Source organism: Nannobrachium achirus (genome assembly GCF_963921795.1).
Source record: "Nannobrachium achirus genome assembly, chromosome: 9".
NCBI classification, from domain to species: domain Eukaryota; kingdom Metazoa; phylum Chordata; class Actinopteri; order Myctophiformes; family Myctophidae; genus Nannobrachium; species Nannobrachium achirus.
In genome coordinates, this window is record NC_137818.1 from 48,270,223 (window position 1) to 48,291,437 (window position 21,215).

The 21,215-nt window shown below is 42.3% G+C and overlaps 1 protein-coding gene and 1 long non-coding RNA gene across 2 annotated transcripts; both read right to left on the minus strand.

Moving 5' to 3' along the window:
- Positions 1-773: 773 nt before the first annotated feature.
- On the minus strand, positions 774-1,626 carry LOC308291926. The gene is made up of 3 exons (XR_013962370.1): positions 1,511-1,626; positions 1,183-1,256; positions 774-996 (listed from the first exon to the last, which is right to left on the minus strand). It is a non-coding gene; the product is annotated as an uncharacterized lncRNA (long non-coding RNA).
- A 7,022-nt stretch (positions 1,627-8,648) lies between these two features.
- On the minus strand, positions 8,649-9,653 carry LOC308291449 (nuclear migration protein nudC-like; the record flags this gene model as incomplete). Its single annotated transcript, XM_080733459.1, has 1 exon — positions 8,649-9,653. One exon carries the CDS (start codon positions 9,651-9,653, stop codon positions 8,649-8,651), a length of 1,005 nt encoding a protein of 334 aa, XP_080589585.1.
- Between the last annotated feature and the right edge of the window lie 11,562 nt (positions 9,654-21,215).

Genomic DNA, 21,215 nt, shown 5'->3' on the forward strand with positions numbered 1-21,215 from the left:
GACCACCTGATCAGAATGATTTCTTTGAGCTGTTTGAGGAGAGCTTAGCAAAGGTGGACGGTACTGAGTATCACATTTTGGGCGACTGGAATGTGGACATTTTGCGTAAAGACGCACCCATGTTCAAGTCCTTTGATGGGTTATGCAATCAATACAGCCTCACTCAGCTTGTCACAGTACCCACCAGGGTGACAGAGCACTCTCAAACCCTCATAGATCTCGTCGTAACCACTGACAAGTCCAAAGTCACCGCTAGCGGGGCTATTGTATGCGGTCTTAGTGATCATTATATGATCTACTCTACCCGAAAAATACACAAACCCAAGGCTAGTGGCCACAGAACTGTTGTTGCTACACACAGAGAAATAAAGGGCCGGTTTTGTACCTTAAAAGGTACAAAGGCTTCGTCGCTGGGGGCGTACCCTCGCTGGGTACAGAATTGTACCTTTAACACTGGTACATTATTGTACCTTCTTGTTTGTACCTTATAAGGACCATTTCTGTACCCCGAGTGACAATATTGTACCTTCTTGTTTTTACCTCTAAATAATTTATGTACCCCTATAGTGACAACATTGTACCTTCTTGTTTGTACCTCTAAACCATTTCTGTACCCCCAGTGAAAATCTTGTACCTTCTTGGAAACCTTTTTACAGGTTGTAAAAAGCAACATGTAGATCTTCTTCAAACACAAAATAAAACCCAGTCAGATCTGCAATAAAACATTTATTAAAACTGTAAAAAAAAAAACATGAGGTCACACCCTCCAACAAGTTATCCATTCACTGTAGTATAGAATGAAAATAAAGAATAATATATTTACATTTCTAAAAGCGCACATAAAAAAGTAATTCCTTCTTTGAACAAATGAGACAACTCACAGAAAGGCAAACAAGTTAAGGAGCAGTTGGATTGATGCCAAAAGTCCAATGCAGAAGGTCTGAAGCAGTAAGTATCCATGAGGAACTGATGGCTGGAATGCAGCAACATGACAATCTGGCAGGGAACAAAGAACAAGTATAAGTAGTAAGAATGGATTGTTCTAAATCTTAAAATACAAAGAAAAAACATTATTTATTTATTTTTTGCACATATTTATGCTCAAACATGAATCCTAAACAAGTCAGAAGTTAATTCACACAAATGCTAACTTTATCTTTCTGCCTTCAAGCCTAAAGTTACCTTTAAATGAATTCCAGTGTGAAGCAGGCTTGATCCTTGAATAGCAGTTTGTAATGTGCTGCAGCCTTGTGTTACTGTAAGGAATACAAATACAATCAGACCCAATATTAAGTCACTCTTACCTAGTAATTACTTAAAAATACAAACAAATGTTATACAGGCATAAATAGTGTGCACTTTGAAGTTCAAAACAGCACATCCATGAGGAACAGAACAGTATCTACACCAGACAGTCTGGCTCTTAGCAAGCAGAACAATTTTAACTTTACAAATATCCAATAAATACTTCCAATTTTGAGTACATGCAATGTAGAGTGGATAAAGTCACCTGTAAACACAGTTGGGATGTCTGGAAGGCCATCTTAATCCTCCAACTTGACTTGACTGTACTTTGCAGTGCTGAATACTGGTTTTCTGGCATATACCACATGGACTCCAGTGGTGTGAATCTCCAGATATTTTCTCTAGATTTAAGCACATTAAAAAATAAACATTAAGAAATATCCCTGAATGGCAATGAGGGACAAGTGTTTTCCCTGCTGCTTGAAATGTTTATTTACCTGACAGGTCTTCAGAGCAGGTCTCGTAGTGCCTCCGCCTTTTTGTGCATTTATATCTAGATGTGCTCTGGAGCAGTACATCCAAAACAGGGCTCTGGCATTATCATCCAATGACCCACCTGGGTAGAAGGAAAGATGGTATAAAAGAAGCAAAACAGGATGTCACACAAATAGGGGTGGATACACTGCTTAAAATGGATTAGTTGAATAACTGAGAAAATATTTTGAGAGCATAAAATATACCTTTGGTTTTGAAAGTACATAAACAATCTATGCATATGTAGTGCAGCATTCCATTCAAGTCATCCAAGAATCTCCTGCTTCTCCTCCTGCTTCCTTGCACAAGCCCTGGTAAAGATAATGACAAAATAACAAACACATTAACCAGCCAGTATTGGTTTTGTACCTTCACACCTTTAAAGGAACATTTATGTACCCTGCGTGGCAACATTGTACCTTATTGATCTGTGCAACTCTAAAAGAACATGTCTGTACATGTCTGAGTGGCTACTTTATACTTACCCTCCACTACATTTAACAAGGAAATGCTATACTTTTAAGTTAATTCATTTATGTGAACCACCTTTTTTAGTGTACAACTAATTATTCACTCTTTGGGATAATGTCAAATGTATGCCAAGATGCCCTTACATTTAGTTAGTTATTCATTCCAACCTGCTAACTCTAACCTGATAACATAAGCTGCTAGCAGCTAACCTTTCAAACAGTTAGCACTAAACAGCACTTGAGATTAAAGTTTTGACCAATTTGGAAGAAAATAAAACACAGAGTTTTTCTCACCTTTGCCTTGCAGTCTTCCACACCTTTCAGATTTCACAGGACTTTGAGAAAAATAGATAATTCAAATGTTCCATGTCAGCCATGTAGCTCTTGGCTCCAGACTCCAGTCCAGCAAGTAGTTAGCTGGCATGTTGAGTCACAGTCAGAATAACTTCTAGTTGTAAGTGCTTCTTACTCCAATGAGTACATTTTATGACTAATCTCAAGGTACAGTAGGCTAAACATGTTTGCTCTCTAAGCAAAAGATACATCTCTCACTGTCTTTTCCCTCACAAACTACATCTGACTGTTGCATTTCCCCCCATAAACAGTAGCTCCTCCTCCTGGTCAAAAGGGTACAAATATGTACCTTAAGTGGCCAACAATTATTTTGTACCTTTTAAAATGCAATAAAGGTCCACAGTTGTCACCATAAGGGCCATTTAAGTACCTTCTACCAATCACAGGGTACTGTTATGACAAATGGACCTTTTAGGGTACAGAAACGTACCCTTATTTCTCTGTGTGTAGAAGCCTGAAGAACTACTCCAGTGAGGCTTTTAATCTCAAACTAGCGGGTGTAGACTTTTCCCCAGAGCTGCAGTGTACAGATGTCGAAGAAGCATGGCGCGGTTTTAAAACCAAATTGACCAATGCTCTAGACGACGTGGCCCCCTTGAATACCACCAGGGTTAAAGCCCGCCAAGAGCCATGGTATAACTCAGATATTGCAGAATCAGCTAAACTCAGAGACAAAAAATACGATGAAAAACGAAAGTGCTGCAAAAAGCTCAGGAAAAAATTCAACCCTGGCCTCAAAATCCACGTTGAGCATCTTACTGCTCAATGCAAGAGACTTAGAAACCAGACAACCGCCCTAGTTAGATCCGCCAAAAAAAACTACATCGACGACAAAATCGATGAATACAAAAACAAACCACGAGACCTATGGAAGTTGCTTAACAACCAATTAGGCTTAAAATCAAAAACCATATGCCACAACATAAACATCAAAACGGACGCCGCTCTCATTTCTGACAAAGGTGAAGTGGCTACCCATCTTAACAAAACCTTTACCACCACAGCCCGTTCACTGGTCAAAAGACTGGTCGCCCCATCTGGGCGGTATGGTGAAGAATTTGTTAATACATTCTACAAAAAACTGGGCGTCAGTAAAGACAGCTTTAAACTTTCCACAGTGACAACTGATGAAGTGTTTAAAAAATTGAGCGCCCTACCTCAACACAAGGCCACTGGCCTTGATAAAATCCCAGCTAGATTTCTCAGAGATTCAGCCGCCACCATTGCTCCAATCATTACCCACATAATTAACCTTTCCATCGAACAGGGTCATGTCCCCCAGGACTTCAAACTAGCAAAAGTAACCCCCCTGCACAAAAAAGGTAGCAAACTAGACCCTGGAAACTACCGCCCCGTTTCCATTCTTAGCTCCATATCCAAAGTCATGGAGAAAATAGTCTACGAACAGATTGCAAGATATCTCGATGAGAATAATCTGATTTACGAGTTCCAATCTGGATTCAGAAAATCCCATTCCACTGACACATGCCTTCTCTATTTGACTGACCAAATCAAACGCGAAGCGGATCAGGGCAAATATAGTGGCATGGTCATGATGGACCTCCAGAAGGCATTTGACACCGTGGATCATGCTATTCTGATTGAGAAACTAAAAGCCATCGGTCTTGACAGCGCAGCAGTGAGCTGGATGCAATCTTACCTGGTGGGGAGGGAACAGGTGGTGGAGATTAACGGTACCCTGCCCCCCCCCCCCTCCCAGTAAGCTGTGGAGTTCCTCAAGGTAGCATACTGGGACCTCTGTTGTTCCTAATATACGTGAACGACATGGCATCTGCTTGCGACTGCAACCTGTTCCTGTTCGCGGATGACTCGGCTCTCCTAGTCTCGGGCAAGGACCACTTGCAGGTTGAAAAGACACTTAACTCTGAACTGAGTAAGATCTGCACATGGCTTAACGACAACAAATTATCAATTCACCTGGGCAAAACAGAGTCCATCCTCTTTGGATCAAATCATAACCTCAAAAAGGTAGAGAACTTCACAATCAAAGTGGGTGACAAGGTCATAACACGAAAAAACGAAATCTCTTACTTAGGATGTATCCTTGAAGCTAATCTTTCCAGCGAAAAGATTACTTCAAAAGTAATACAAAAAATCAACCAACGAACTCGTTTCCTACAGAGGATCGCCCCAATGGTCAACTTCAACACACTGAAGACCATAGCTGGTGCAATAATCCAGCCCCTCTTTGACTATGGAGTCCACGTATGGTATCGTGACGCCCCACAAGCCCTAAAAACTAAACTCCAAACAGCCCAAAATAAACTAATTAGGGTCCTGCTTAACCTTCCCAATCAGACTCACCTCACCGCTACTCACCAGTTAAGAGTGGGGTGGCTCAGAGTAGATGACAGAGTACAGCAACTTGCAATGGGACTGGTGTACAAGATACACTACACCACTATGATACCCAAGTACCTGTCAAAATACTTTATAAACGTTAAGGATGTCCATAATTACAACACCAGAGGCAGTGCCACAGATCACGTTCAACCCAGAGTCAACTCAAAGAAAGGGTCGAACTCGTTCTTCTGCTATACCACAAAAATGTGGAATGCCTTACCGAAGGCCATAAAGGAGTGTGGATCACTAGCATCCTTTAAAATTGCCCTAAAAAACCACTTACAGGCAGCAACTGTTCACAACTGGTAAAAACCTAGCCCAACCTTCCCTGCCCCTTCCTTGTATATACTGTACATACTGATTGTTTAGACTTACTGTTACCTGCCCCTTCCTTGTATATATTGTATATACTGTACTTACTGATTGTATAGACCTACTGTTTTCTTTTTCTTTCTTTTTTTCTTTACATGTCTACTGCATAGTACTGTGTTCTATTTGTCTGTCATTCAATGTTATATGAGATACTTAAATGGTTTCCTGTTGAAATAAGCTTAGTCTTTTCATGGATCTCCTTTTAGTAGACCTTGTACCAGTGAACTGTACCGTCATGAATCTGTACATTTTCCTATGCAAAACTTCTAATAAAGCCTTCAATCAATCAATCAAAGCCCCTTTTACTATCTTGAAAACCAAACCCATTAACACCCCACAGTCTCAATTAAAGCAAAAAACAGTCACCACAGGGAACCCCAGGTGGAACGATTCTCTCAATCACTGTCTAGTTGTATAAACGTGATGGGAGGGAGAGAGGAGCTCAAGGGAGAGGACACATTGGGCAAAGGCAGTCACAACAGGGCAAAACACAGGCTGGAAAGGGCAGACACAGAGGCCAAGACCTTGGATTGGGAAACACTGGTCTAATGTCTTTGTGCACTGCTGCTGGTTGCTCCTGGCATTCTGATTCCACCTCCTGCTGCAGCTGGGTGAATTGGTGCTACACTCTCCTCCAGTGCTCCTGCTCTGCCCTGACATCACAGTCGTCAGCCTGGTCATCAACACCTTGGAACGTTTCCAGTGGATACTCATTGACTGCCTCCTACCACTGGCCTGGTTCCCATCGCTGTTACCAGGCAACGTGGATGTTAGACAGTAGACACTGAAGGCAACTTTCAGCTGAATAGCGGCCTGAACACCTAGTAGCCTAAAAGTTCAAAAACAGCGTATTGTCCTGTGAAGTTCTTGTACACAACAGCAAAGGTCTCAGCCAGCATAGTATTCAGCTTGCAAGTTAAGGCGATATAGGAAGAGACTTCAAGAGAAAGTTCATATGAACGGCTGCTAGTTTAGTTGTTTTCTCCCCTGTTGGTACCAAAAGGAATTATGCCCCATTGTGAATGGGTTTTTGCCGAAAACTTGATTTTATAACCTTAATAAACATTGTCATAAATACTTTATGCTTCCAGTCGCTAGTCTCCTTTCAATCACCATGATATGTGTTTGTTAAATTATTCACCGCTTCGAAGTGAAGCGGTGAATCTTTATTCTATGTGTGTGTCTAGATCTATACATTCTGAATGATTTTGTCTGGAGAGCCAAATTGTCATGTGAGCTTGACCAATCCTCAATTCTTCATTCTGAAATGGACATGCACGGGACACGGGACAGACAAAGCTATACCTTGGAAGCGGTTCTCACCGCTTCAAAAATTATGATAAAATAGAGTATGCCTTAGGAGAGTGGCTAGCTTGATTGACAAGCTCCCAAGCTAGCGTGTATTGATCAGAAACTCCTGGAAAGACACCAGCTGAGGAAAAGAAACGATGATAATGGCTTTCCTGTCATCTCCAATTCGAGGAGGGCCTGGGAGATACCAGACTCCAGGCAGCTCATCCTGCCTTTCGCCATCCCGCTTGGCACAGGTGGTATCAAACTCATCCGGCCTCCAAACCAAGCCCAAGCCATCCATGCTCCTGGTGAATTAAGTACGTAAAACATTTGATTCTGTGTCAAAGAAAATTTTAAAATGGCAAAACAAAGGGTATTTATTTATTAAACATAGTATAGGCCTATATAATATAATTAAATATTCAAATAGTTTTTGACACAGAATCAAATGTTTTATGCTCATGATTCACCCTATGAAATCAGTAGCCTACTTTAGTATGTGGCCTAATAACATATATTGTAGGCCATTAACTCCATATTTGAGTAAGACTTCAACCCAATCTGCAATCCTACTGTCATTTACTTCAATTATTATGACATTAAAGTAAAAATATAAATGTTTCAAATAACCTAAAAAAAAGAAATGTGGGGAGGCACATTCAGACGCGTCTGGCGTATGCCCAAGGCTGTCCCTGTTCCGGTCTGGTTCCGGTCTCCCCCAAGCCCCCTGTGATTGGCTGAACCGGACGTAGGGAGCGCTCGGTTGTAGTCACTTGGACTGCGCGAGGTGCACCAAAACCCAATTATCATTGCGTTTATCGTGCGCTTGCCCAGGCCTTACGGCCTGGGCATAAATATAACGATTGCATTCACCACGGCTTCGTAACTCGCGCCTGCGGCGCTCGGGGGCGAAGAGCAGGACCAAGGTCCGCTGGCCTTCGTGCCGCTTGCAATGTCGTGGACAATAACTTAATGTCGTGGACAATAACTGTGACATCTAACCATAAAACGAGCGCTCCCTTCATAGACACGCTTGGTAATCTGCTGGACGCCATTCAGACATATTAGTCCTCTCCAAATTTGGCCAGTTTCAGCCCAAATGATACCTGTGAGAAAAAGGTGAAGGATGCCAGTCAGGAAAAACCTTTCCTGTACGGTCTAATCATTGGTTCCCAAACTTTATAAGCTGAGATCCGCAGCTTATAAAGCTCCCAGGGACCCAACATTTTTTTTTTATATATATATTTTGAATTAATAACCACATAATAGAAAATCTATAAGCTCACAACGCCTCGCAATGTGGCCCATTGGAGCTTGTAGATCTTCTATTTCACTATTAACTAAGTTTTTTTGTATGCTGTATGTATTCTGTTGTTGTTTTTTCTCCAGAAATTACTTTAAGTCAGGAACACGCACGTCAAAGTAGATTTAACCATTTAGTGCATAAATGGAATACAGTTAATCTTGGCGTTAAAGGGCTCACGTTAGGCGATGTTCCCTGAATTTTATTCGAGCAGCTTGCTATGCAAAATCTGGGAACACTAAGCAAGCAAGACCCCATAGAGATACATAACTTGAATCAACACACGAAATCACAAGTATTTGAGCTTATGCCAGACTGATCAAAGTGGAGGAGGAAGCTCAGCTTGCAACGCGTATGTATCCGAGGCTTCGGATAACCAAGCATAGTTAGAGAAAGAGAGACGTATTTAAAGGAGCCTTCCCTACTGAACGAGAGCTTTGATTGGAGTATGACAGTGTGACGTAATGACAAGCAGATATGTGAATGAGGAATAGGAAAAAGAGCTGACTGACAGTTGGGCAGGACTCTTGTGTTCTGCATAAAGGACACAAGACCAGTCCAGTGCTCCTGCTCTTCCTCAACATCTCGGTGGTCTTCCAGGGGGTTCTCAGTTGTCTTTGGTTTGGTTTAAATTTCCTTCGCTGCCCCCTACTACTGTCCTGGATCCCAACACTGCCTCCTGGTAATTAGTTGCGGCTGACTGAAGGCAGCCCTCAGCTAATTTTGGCTTTGGAGAAATCCATTTCTGGGTGCTGAGCCATGAACCTTTTAAGAATGTCATGTTTCTTCTGCTCCTCAGAGGTGGGTAGGCCCATGGATTTCTGCCTCTGGTCATACATCATTTTCTCTACCATGCCTCGTGTCTCTCCATCTAGGTCTGAGAGCTTTGAGTTCTCGGGACAGATCTCCATGGTGTTGATTTCTGGATCCGTGGTAACTATCCTGTTCCACCACACCATTGTATTGATCTTCTCCAGGTGAACAGTAACAATCTTACCATTCTCTATGACCCAGGAGCTCTCTTCTACCTTCACCTCGTTGCAGAGCTCTCCGTCGATGATAGGAGGATGTCCCTTCAGGCCAATCTTCAGGGATCGCCGTTGGATGTTGACCACCACGTCCTTCCCTCTGATAGGGAACATCACATCAAAGGGCACCACCAGGTCAACTTCAGATAAGCTCTGTGTCCACTTATAGTTGGGCAGGTCAGCGCCATTATCAGCATTAGGCTTCATCTTATCTTTATCTTTATCCTTCTCATCTTCCTCTACCTCTGAATCTGACCCCTTGTCTGCTTTCTCCTCTTCACACACACTTTTCGTGTTCACAGGCTCTTTTGTCCCTTCTTGTTGATTTCTCTGGTTGATTTCATTTATACGTTTCTCTGCTTTCTCGTCGGTCAATGCACAAATCTGGGGTCCAGCTTCATTTTTTTCCTTCCTCTCTTCCTCTGCAATCTTAGCGGCTGCTCTCTCTGCTTTCTCTTTCATCTCCTCCTGTCTGTCCTGTTTGACTCTGTGGGCTTTCAATGCCAGCGTACTGTGGTGAGTGAAGGCCTCTTTCAGAAGCTTTTCAGGGGCGCCATGTTCCCCACCCGTGAAGAAATCTGTCTTGCGGCGGAGGAAGCTGAAGAATGCGTTAACTATCTCCTGTACGCCTCCTTCGTGTTGTGCCATAGCAAGCAATATCCCGTCATACCTTTCGTCCTCATCAGCCATAATGATTGTTGAATTGATAATGTGAAAGATGTTAAAGTGATCAGAACACAATTAAGTTAGCAACAATGCGAAACAAGTCCCACTTTCAACCAGCACTTCCTGGTAACCAATGTGGAATTTGTTCGCTGAACATGCAAAGAGACAGATTAACTTTGCTCAACATTTTTTTTAAATGGTTTATTTACCCAAAAGACAAGTTACTTGGTATGCAGTTTGTGAACATCATGACATCATCAATATGATGTCAGTCTTAGATGAACAATGCAAAATGTTGTGAGAAGGAGCATACATTCAGATTGGGAATTGCACTTTCATTTCTATAATTCATTGTATCTGTATGTATATCTCTTGAATATGAAGATGACTGTCATCATTGCACTCACTTCATAGCACTGACCTCATTGCGACCGTCAGGTCACATTTACTATCAAAACCTCCACCGGCTGTCTGTCAGTCCGTCCGTCAGTCAGTCCGTCCGTCAGTCAGTCCGTCCGTCCGTCCGTCCGTCCGTCCGTCCGTCAGTCAGTCTGTCACGTCACACTTTTGCCCTACTCATATCTCCGCCATCGTTGACCCTATCCATGTGAAATTTTCTACACACACTCCTTGGCTGCCAAACCACAACCTTCAGGACCCCCGGACCTCCACGGACCCACAGGGATCCCCAGGGACCCCCTGCCACCGCCGCCAAATAGTGCAAAAATTACCAAATCAACACCCCAACTGGGCTGCTCACTGAGAATTCCCGGGGACCACCGACTCCTGCTGCTCCAACAGTCCTTCACCTTCATTGGTTTAACTTTGCCCTGCCCCCTCCTCTGATTGGCCAAAACTTTATTTGGCTTTACTCATCAACCGTTTGTCCTACAAACTTGTGGCTGGTGTCAATTGACTTGATTAAGAGTCCTTCACCTTAATTGGTTTAACTTTGCCCCGCCCCCTCCTCTGATTGGCCGAAACTTTATTTGGCTTTACTCATCAACCGTTTGTCGTACAAACTTGTGGGTGGATCCAATGCCACTTACAGGCCTCTTTGTGTATACTGTGGCCTGACGGTCGCTTATCTCCCGATTAGGGAGTCTTACTGGTAGATGACTGACACAATAGCCATGTACTCGAGCTATAATAATGAACCTTTTGTTAATTGTGTCGTGGGTGCACAAATCGGCAGTGGTGTAAAGTCACTAAGTACAGTTACTTCACTTGAGTATTTCCAATTTCTAATACTTTTACTTCTACTCCACTACATCTCAGATCCAAATATTGTACTTTTACTCCACTACATTTATCTGAAACTTTTAGTTACTTTGTAGATTTTGATTATTGCCAGACCCATGAAATGGGTAGGCCTACATAAGCAAATGTCGGTCTGTCCCTTTTCTATATAAAGGGTATATATGATGATGACATGATGATGACATGCCTACAAAAGGCATGATGTCATAAATGATGATGACAGACAGGGGGTTGGCAGAACCGGGGTCTGGCACAACCAGGTTGACCTGGTCTAGTTATTACAAATCATACATTACCCACTTCAGCCCTAAATGCATTTCGTCCATTTGAAAATAGCCAACACACAAGCTCACAATGTGTCGCTTTGCGACGCATTGTGAGCTTGTAGATCTGCTAGTAGATCATGTTACACCAATACTTTTACTCAAGTGACTTTTTAATTCCCAACTTTTACTAATAGAGTATTTCTATTTTGCAGTATTGATACTTCTACTTTAAGTAAAGAATATGAGTACTTTTTCCACCACTGCAAATCGGTATTGCTTAGCATGCATAGCAACTGTTTGTGTTGCGTGTGGTCAGACCAGATCTCTGGTCAGCCTATATAAGGTGCATACATTAATTTAGATGTCCACTTGCTTCCAAGTTCTGCCAAATGATAATGACATAAGAGGTTAAGCTAGACAGAGAGACGATAGACAAGGATAGACAGAGATACGAGAGAGAGAGGAGAGAGGAACAGAGAGAACACAACCAGAATAAGGCCAAGCTTCCTAAGCCCCACACTTGTCCTCATCACAGTCATGTATAACAGCGGCTTTGACAATGACGCACCGCTCTTGCAAGGAGTGAGGTCCCAGTCCTACCAGACTGCGGTCTTCTCTTGTTCCGAGTGCCCATATGCCTTCACGTCTCAGAGCTACCTCCATAAACACATGATGAGGACGCACAACGACATCTATGCTCGAATGCTGAGGAATGGACAGATCCCCTCCGCAGTCTGTCAGCAAGTCAGCAGCCCTGTAACCAGCCAGAAGCAAGAGGACACAGACAAAGCAAGACTGTACAGTTTGCAACAGCTTGCCAAGGCTTTAGTAATGACACATCAACTGACTTACTCAGGGAAGATGAGCCACATATGTAAAAGGTGCGACGAGAGTTTAACTCAACTAAGTAACCTGAACCAACACCACCTTCTCCACGCCGGAGAGAGACCTCACCACTGTAAGCAGTGTGACAAGCGCTTCAGCGAGTTGGGTCACCTGAAGAGACACCAGGAGATGCACACCGGAGAAAGACCTTACCACTGTAAGAAATGCGACAAGAGCTTCAAGGCGATAGGTCACCTGACGAGGCACGAGCGCATCCACACTGGAGAGAAACCGTACTACTGTAAAGAGTGTGACAAGAGTTTCAACGAGATAGGTCACCTGAAGAGGCACCAGCGTATCCACACTGGCGAAAAACCTTACCACTGTAACGAGTGCGACAAGAGTTTCAACGTGTTGGACAACCTGAAGAGTCACCAGCGTACCCACTCCGGCGAAAGGCCGTACAGCTGTAAACAGTGTGGCAAGAGTTTCACGGAGTTGTGTAGCCTAAAGAGACACCAGCGTATCCACACTGGAGAAAGACCTTACTACTGCAAGCAGTGCGACAAGAGTTTCAATTATTTGGGCAACCTGCGGAAACACCAGCGCGAGACGCACTGGAGGAAAGCCTGACAAGAGCTTCAGTTGATTATGAAACCTTTCCATTGTTTGTATTTCTGAGTGTTTTAACAATTTGAGTTCTGAGCCTCTACTGTTTGTTCCTGTTTCTCTGTTTCTGTACTGCAGAAATGTGTGTCCAAAACGTTATTTTTAAAGAAATGCTAGCCACTTCTACAGCTGGCTTTATGTATGTCTCTTTGAGGAAGATATGAACACCTGCTGCAACTGATTGCAACACAAAGCTGCAACGAATTACACATCAAATTCAACACAAAGAGTGGGCACTCAAATGCATGCCACTTATCCACCTCTTTCCACTGGAATTTACTGGAGACCACACTTCCGGTAAACAGCAGACATACAAGCTCACGTCGCGTCGCAGATGCAACCGTTGTGATCTTGTAGATCACACTCGGCTGCGGCGCCGGAAGCTCCGTGCAACTTCTGCACAATGCACGATGGGATGTTGGAAAGTTGTGGATACACATGCACACACACACACATATGCGACGTGTCATGTCCAAGGGGTGTACGGTACTTGTACATCAAGCTGCCTCACGCTTCAGAAACAGGAGTTAAGGCCTGTCTATACTTTGACCGAAATGTTCGGTGAGTTGGACCTTCCGACGTGCACATTTCCGAACTCTCATTCAGTCTAATGTCTTTCAGAAGTCGAACCGGACCTTTTAACCGAAAGGGCGGTTTTGGTCAAAGTGTGGACAGGCCTTTAGGTTCCTGCCCTATGGGTCTCATGGCTTACTTACTTACACACGGGAACACAAAGCACGAATGCACACACACGCACAACGTATCTACGCACACAAACACGTGTGAAGAGACAGCACGAATGCACACAGCTTGTCGTTTCATCTTTAATTAACAGTATTTGCAACATTTGGGTGTGGCACTGGTGAGAAGCCTATTGAAACGAATGGACAGGGATTTATCTATTTCATAGCTCAATGAAATTAACTTATCAAAGGCACTGCATACTTCACAGTGGGTGTGTTATTTGTTTATTTTTAGAGCATGGCTTTCTGCTTGAGTGTTTGTTTGTCAGCTGGGCTAATCTAAAACATTTTTATGAAGAGGGCAAGCTGTGTTTTCTTTTTTTTCTATTCTAGCACCAACTCTGGGATGTGCATGTCTTATGTTAATGATGAACCAGTCGCCTTTTGTGTGTGAGAGAGAAAGAGGAGGGAGGGAAATCTGTATTGCAGAATAAAGCCCACTCATTATCAGTGTGGTTGCCAGAAGGGCGACGCACTATTTTTCTCGGTCTGAGTTTACGGAGTAACATTTAGGAGCTCTGTGAGTACCGGTATGTATTTATGTAAACCGCGTATCTCGAGAACCATTCGTCCCACCAGCTTCAGATTTGGCACGCACGTTCCCCGCCGCAGCGCAGAGTGCAGTGCCCGGCCTCGACCCGACCCGATACGCGGTTTTCCGGAACCGGCGCGAAATGTTCGGAGTCTCCGTATGCAGAGCTGATGTCTGTCATCAGGCTGTTCCGGAACCGACACAACCGCTGACTCATTGTGACATCACACTTCTGCTGACTCATTCTGACATCACTCAGAATGATGGTGCAAATAGACAACAAATAGTCTTGTCTTTTGGGCTGTTTTGAGTTGGCATGCATGTAACATTTACCTGGTCTGAGAAAGGGTGGTGTGGAGGCACGGTTCCTGACATGTAATTTATGTTACAGAATCATGCCTCCTTTTAACTTCTGTTTACTAAATCAATTGGGTCAAATAGTGCTGGTGATGTGTCTTTTGGGACTGTTTGGAGTTTACATAGCCAATTCCATGCATGTAACACTCACCTGGTCTGAGACACTTGATCGATTTAAATTTCCAACGTTCTATTATAACGATGTGCAAACAGCAAAATACTGTATCGTTTTGCAATGCAAATAATCGTATCGAATCGTTTTGCAATGCAAATAATTGTATCGAATCGTGAAGAAAAAAAGAGAAAAAGGGGTTTAATTACATGTCGCTACACTTGGTTTATCGACAAATGTGTGTAATCTTTGTGTTTCTGTCAAGGTGCGGGTTTGTCCATAATGTGTTCAAATACAATAATATCTCGAATTTAAAGGACAATGTCAATGTATTTACCAGAAATACATGTGATAATTCCGTACACTTCCAAGTGTGGCATATATGGTTCATGCTCCATCCATGCTCCACAAATAGTATTAAACTGTCTAACAGGGTTCTATTTTTATGACATTGCATATGAATACATGCACTGTGACTCTAAATAAAAGGTGTTACTAATCAATGAACTACCAAAACTATGCAAAGCATAACTACCTGCTTCAGAAATGCAATTGCATACTCACAGTGTTGGGGAAGTTAATTTGAAGGCATAACTTGTACATTTACAAGTACTGTAACTCATCAAGTTCTACCCCTGGAGAAATATAACTTGTAAAGTTTCAAGTTAGAAAAAGTAACTTCAGTTACTTTTTTTCAGCGTTAAATTGAGAATGTACTTTTGATGTACTGTATATGAAACAAACTATAATATCCTACATTGCATGCCAGCAGAAATATGCATCTCAGCTGAGTTTTATACTTTTATTTCAAAAAGGTTGATATTTGCTTTAGTAAACATCTATGTTCCTAAAATAAAATTTAAAAAAGAAGACCAAATCTGTTCTATCTGTTGAGGATACTTTTGAGTCATGCCATCATCTATGCATCTCTATGCATCACATCTCTGCATATTAACTGAACCGTTACATGACATTTTATCGTAACAGTAAAACTATACTTAAAGGGGAAGACCACTCATTTTCAATATTGAACTATGTCATTAATATACCTTAGAGAAGTTGTGTGGAAATAGAAAAAAAGTTCCCCCCCTTCTGTGTTGCCTAGAACTGGAGGATTGATTTTGGGGTTTGTATTGTAAAGTACAATGTGTGATGTCATCAAGTTGTAATTTACAATACAAACTCCAAAATCAATCCTCCAGTTCTAGGCAACACAGAAGGGGGGGAACTTTTTTTCTATTTCCACACAACTCCTCTAAGGTATATTAATGACACAGTTCAATATTGAAAATGGGTGGTCTTCCCCTTTAACTTCACTGTAAAAGATAAATTGGGCCTATGCCTCTCAATTGAGTTTTATACATTTATTTAACAAAGATTTACATTTTCTTTTGTAAACATCTATGTTCCTAAAATGAAATTCCACAAAAAAGAGGATCTGTACATTAGTCATGACATTTGAACGTCAAATTTGATCACATCTCAATTGTAAAACTGTAAAAATAAGAGAAAAAGACTGGTGCCTTGTAGTGATTGCTATGTATATTAATTAAACTGTTACATGACATTTGATCTTAAATGTAAAACTATAACTGCGCTTGTATCTTGTAACTTGAGCCAAAAATGACTCAAAAAGTAACTGAGTTACTTGACGAGTTACAGAAATATGAATGTAACTTCAGTTACCGCAAGTTACATCAAAATGTAACTTAGTTACATAACTCAGTTACATGTAACTTTAACTTCCCCAACACTGCATACTCATAAGTGTTCCTGCATGATGGAGATAAAGTTGTTGTTTACATGTCATTTTGTTATTCATGTAAACGCCACTTAATTATTTTTAAACTTCAGACCTTGACAAGCTTGTTGGTCTATTTATCTTCAGGTTTGGTTTTCAGTTCAAGTAACAAAAAAAGAAAAGAAAAAAAATACATGCCTGTCGTGATTTCAGTTAAACCCTTTTTTTCAACCAACGTTATATACTTTCACTTCTGCACTTTATTCCTGTCTCCTCATATTATGTTTCATTGGCACCTGGGTACAGAAGGGCAGGCACATAACCGTAATATGAGTATTGTTGGTCGTTTACCTGAAAATGTGTTAATCATCTCTGTTTTGCATTTTTCCCCCAGCCCATAAGCCTGTTAGTTTACCTTCATCTTGGTATTTTGCTGGGTACTTCTTTTTAAGACACATGGTTTTTAAGACAATGCTTCTTTAAACTGTGTGCTGTACAGGTTGAGAGAGAAATGTGATCACATGTAGTAGTAGGCCTGCAATGGAGCAGAAGTAACACTTCACTTGTTTCTGTCCCTGGGTTCAAACATGTTCTAATATGTTCTTCTAATATGGTTCTAATATGTGGAACGCCCTACCGAAAGCCCTAAAGGAGTGTAAATCTCTAACTTCCTTTAAAAACGGTCTGAAAAGTCACTTACAGGCGGCTGCTACTCTAAACTGTTAAAAGACAAAGTGAATCCACACACACACACACACACACACACACACACACACACACACACACACACACACACACACACACACACATACTCTTTTGTTATATTAATTGCTCCATCTACTGCATATGCATATGGCTAAAAGACTGATACATGTTCAGGGAAGTGAGAAAAATGTATTCCTATCTGTCTGTCTGTCTGTCTGTCTGTCTGTCTGTCTGTCTGTCTGTCTGCAAGTGTACTGTAAATATATCTGCCCTGTTCTGCTGTATAGGTTTTGTATAAATACAAATATCGTTTTATTTTTGTGTAAATGCAGTATCCGTGGAATTGTATACATATTGAACCAATGAAAAGTATTAAGAAGAACTGCAAAAAAACTGCATTGGTTCCATGTGGAACACAGGTTAGTCACCGCTGTGGACATACAGTAACAAGGTTTCCACCCAACAGTGACGATGCGCTCCTTTTTGTGTGCTTTATTAAAGAGCGTGCGTGCCTGTGGTTTTGCATATAGGGAGGGAGGCTGAGCTGAAAGGAGAGGCCTGCAGCGGTGTCAGGAGCAGGACACACGGAGGCAGACGCAGGCGAAGAGAATAAATGACAGGGTGTGAGTAGGTACTAGGTGAGAAATAAAATGTAACAGTGGAAGGAGCCGGACCCCCCCTTTCTCTCTGTCCTGGCCCCAGCCAGACATATTTCACTGATGAGGCATTTACACGCTTCAGGCATCTCTTCCTCTGTGTATCTCTCCCTGTAAACCTGGCCTTCTTGCTGGGCCAGCTAGTGCATTATCCACTTAAGTCTGATTTGTACTTGTACCACAGTGTCGTATGGTGAACATTGCGGATGTACATGCTCACAACTGCAATTTGTGTGCATTTGAGCAGCTTTTTGTGTGTGAACAGTGGGGTGGCTTTGACCCTTTCAGCTGTCACTCGGTCTCTCACTCATCCACATAAAATGCTCCAGTCTATACAGACTCTGACAAGCACCACATCACCACCACCTGGATTTGAAAACATGCTCGCACGCACGCACGCACGCACGCACGCACGCACGCACGCACGCACGCACGCACGCACACACACACACACACACACACACACACACACACACACACACACACACACACACACACACACACACACATCCAGTGTTGGGCAGTAAAGTAACAATGCTAACATATTACATTAATGTTACAAATTTACCCGCAGTAACGAGTAGTATAAGGAATTACAATTGCACATTTAAGATCCAAGTAACTGCATTACTTGTTTGCTTTTTGGTTGATATAGGCCTATAGCTACATAGCTACAAATACACTCACAGTAAATACACTGAATGCCAATGGTTTGCAATGTTGGGGCCACAAGGGGGCGCCTGGGGGCCAATTTGGAAGAACAGGGGGAGAAATCTTTCTAATTTCTATTCAAAAGCAGTACTGTCAGTTTAAGCACGTTCCCCTTGTTCCTTTGTTCCTTGTTTGAGCAATGTCATTTTTGTCAAATTATTTCAAAGATGTCTAACATTTCTAAAATAGCTAAAATAGCAGCTCTACAAGCTCATGCACAACGCTTCGCATTGCGAGTTGGTATTGGCTATTTTCGCTATTTGAACAAACACATCACAATCATTATCTCCAGACAGAGATCACTCTAATCCCAACATACAGTCAGCCTCCTGTGTGGATTGACAGACAGACAGACAGACAGACAGACAGACAGACAGGATATGTTGGACACATCACTTTCATCACTCCAAAGCTTTGATTCCAGCTCCTCACTGCTGCTGCTCATCCTGCTGCTGTTACATAATGCTTTTTCTACCACTTTTTCTAGTCACGTGTTCAAATACTGGATTGTGATTGGCTTAAAACAGTAGTAAATGAGGCCACAATAGCCGGAATGTGTGAAATGCCCGGATGTACATGCAAATGAGGCACATTTCCGAGATCAATACGCGATGAACGCATCCGGGGACTTCAGGAGGGAGTCGGAACGCTATGGTCGGAACACCTTTCCCCCCACCAACAAATGACGGTCGCAGCGGTCCTATGTTTACCAACGTGCGTACTATCGTCGCCGATTTATTTGGATCCAATGCAATCCGCCAACTTTAAAGCCCCTTTTCTCTGAACCTATGCCTTTCTGGAAGCGAACAGCCTCTATTTACGGCCGGAACGGTGCTTTTAACTGACGTTAGCTTAGCTGTAAGCTAGGCGACCGAGTATTTCCCGGTGAATCTGTGCGCAAAGGTGGGGGCTTGGGAGTGTGGGGGTCTGGGGGACACGCACCACCACTGACTATTGCTGATGATGGAGAGGTTCTATAGCTTAGCCTTTATGTATTGAAAATGAGAGGCACTCTTGCCGATTTAGTAAGAGACTCGTCTCCAATTGCAAGATATTTAAAAGTTATTTGGGGCCATGATGATGATGATATCCTTTTCTTCCCACAACTAGACTAAGGATTTTATATTGTCTGTGTTATTGTTTACAACCACTGAACCACAATTATTCACGTGTGGCAAGATTCACTCGTTTTTAGTAGGCTATATAGTGTAGGCTTAGAAGAAGCCTTTTCAGAAGTTAATTTAATGATTTCCATTTAATGATTTCATTTATCCTCATCTAATGCACCGTATGCACGCTGTTTAAAGGCCGTGTAGGCTTTTCAGAAGTTAATTGAATGTTTTCCATTTGCGCTAATGCACGCAACTGTTTTCGCCAGGTTTTAAGGTCTTATTTTAGTTGTTTCTCATAAGCTCGCAACCCTCCTTGCCCATCGGCCCCCACCTTTGCGCACAGATTCCCCGGGAAATACTCGGTCGCGTAAGGCGACATCTGTCTCAGCATGGAGTTGGCGCCATCTGGTGGTGAGTAGAAGATGTTGTTTGTGGCACTATTTGTTGTTATGGCGGAAGTTTTATAGGCAATAATGATTGTAACTTAAGATCCTTGCAAGTTACAACTATGTGTTTTCTTTCATGTATATGGGAAAAAGTGGTAGAAAAGCTATTTACCACTCGGGGTCGGACATTATGCTCTGATAATGTCCTGTGTTAGGGGGTTATCGGACTCGGCTTCGCCTCGTCCGATCACCCCCTAACACAGGACATTATCAGAGCATAATGTCCTCTCACTCGGGGTAAATTGCTTACGTCTTCTCACTCACTGGCACTTTTAAAATGTCTCCACCATCCGCCACGGAGCTGAGGAAAGAGTGGCAGAGTTGAAAAGGTGCAGCCAATTCCCTAAGCCAACCCCTCCATGCACGATGCCTTGGGCTTTTGTCAAAAGAGAAGGAGTGATCTTTCTCTTGTAGCTATGAGTCACAGATTCTTTGAGAAGCGTGCACACAGGTGAACATCTGGTTTTTGCCATTTCTTTTGGGGGAGGGGGGTGTTCTTCTTGTGTCCTACCTGGCTAGAACTCGGGTTGCGCCCGAACTTCACCCTAAAGGCCAATCCTTGCAACTCATTGCAACAAAACTGTTTTAAAGGAGTAGTTCACCCCCAAAGTGACTTTTTTTCCTATTGATTACTCACACCATGGAGACTTGAGTTCAATAATATTTTTTGGTATTAGTCGCATTCCTAAGACAAAAAATTGATTATAGTAAATTTATCCCCATTGATTTTGGGGTACATTTATTGTAATACATTTCTTTTCTTAGGAATGCGACAAAAAAAACAAAATATTATTGAACACAAGTCTCCATGGCGTGCATGAGTAATCAATAGAAAAAAAAGTCATTTTGAGGCTACTCCTTTAAGGCCGGTCCACACCAATGCAACTCCTTGTAACTAAGCCATTTGGGGACAATGGATGCAAGTTGTTGTAAGGAGTTACAGTTGCAAGGAGATGCATCAGTGTGGAGGTGGCCTAAAGACTGCTACTTTTTGAAATTTTGCCTCAGGGTGGCATGTTATGTATACACCTACATGCTAATGTGCTAAACATCATGTACTACACACGCTATATGTATTGTATACTATATTATTTGACAATGTCATTTATTTTTTATTTTCTGCTCCTGCTTGTCTATCCTCTCTCTTCTCACGGAAACGACAAAAGTTTGAGCGCATTCGGGAAAAAATAATTCCACCCACTTTCACCTGTTAACCTGTGAGGTGACGATAAGGGATAAAGATGATTCTGGTTCTGCCCCATGGCCCTCTGCATACAAGGCAGTACTCTGCCCAAGGAGTACTCCGCCCTGTTGCCCAATGCCTCTTCTACCAGTGGTGGACAGTACATTTACTTTCTCAATACTTTATAAATCTAATCCACCACAGAGACAAATACATTTATGAAAACTTTTAGTCACAAGTTACTTTGTACTTTAACTAATTAAACCCT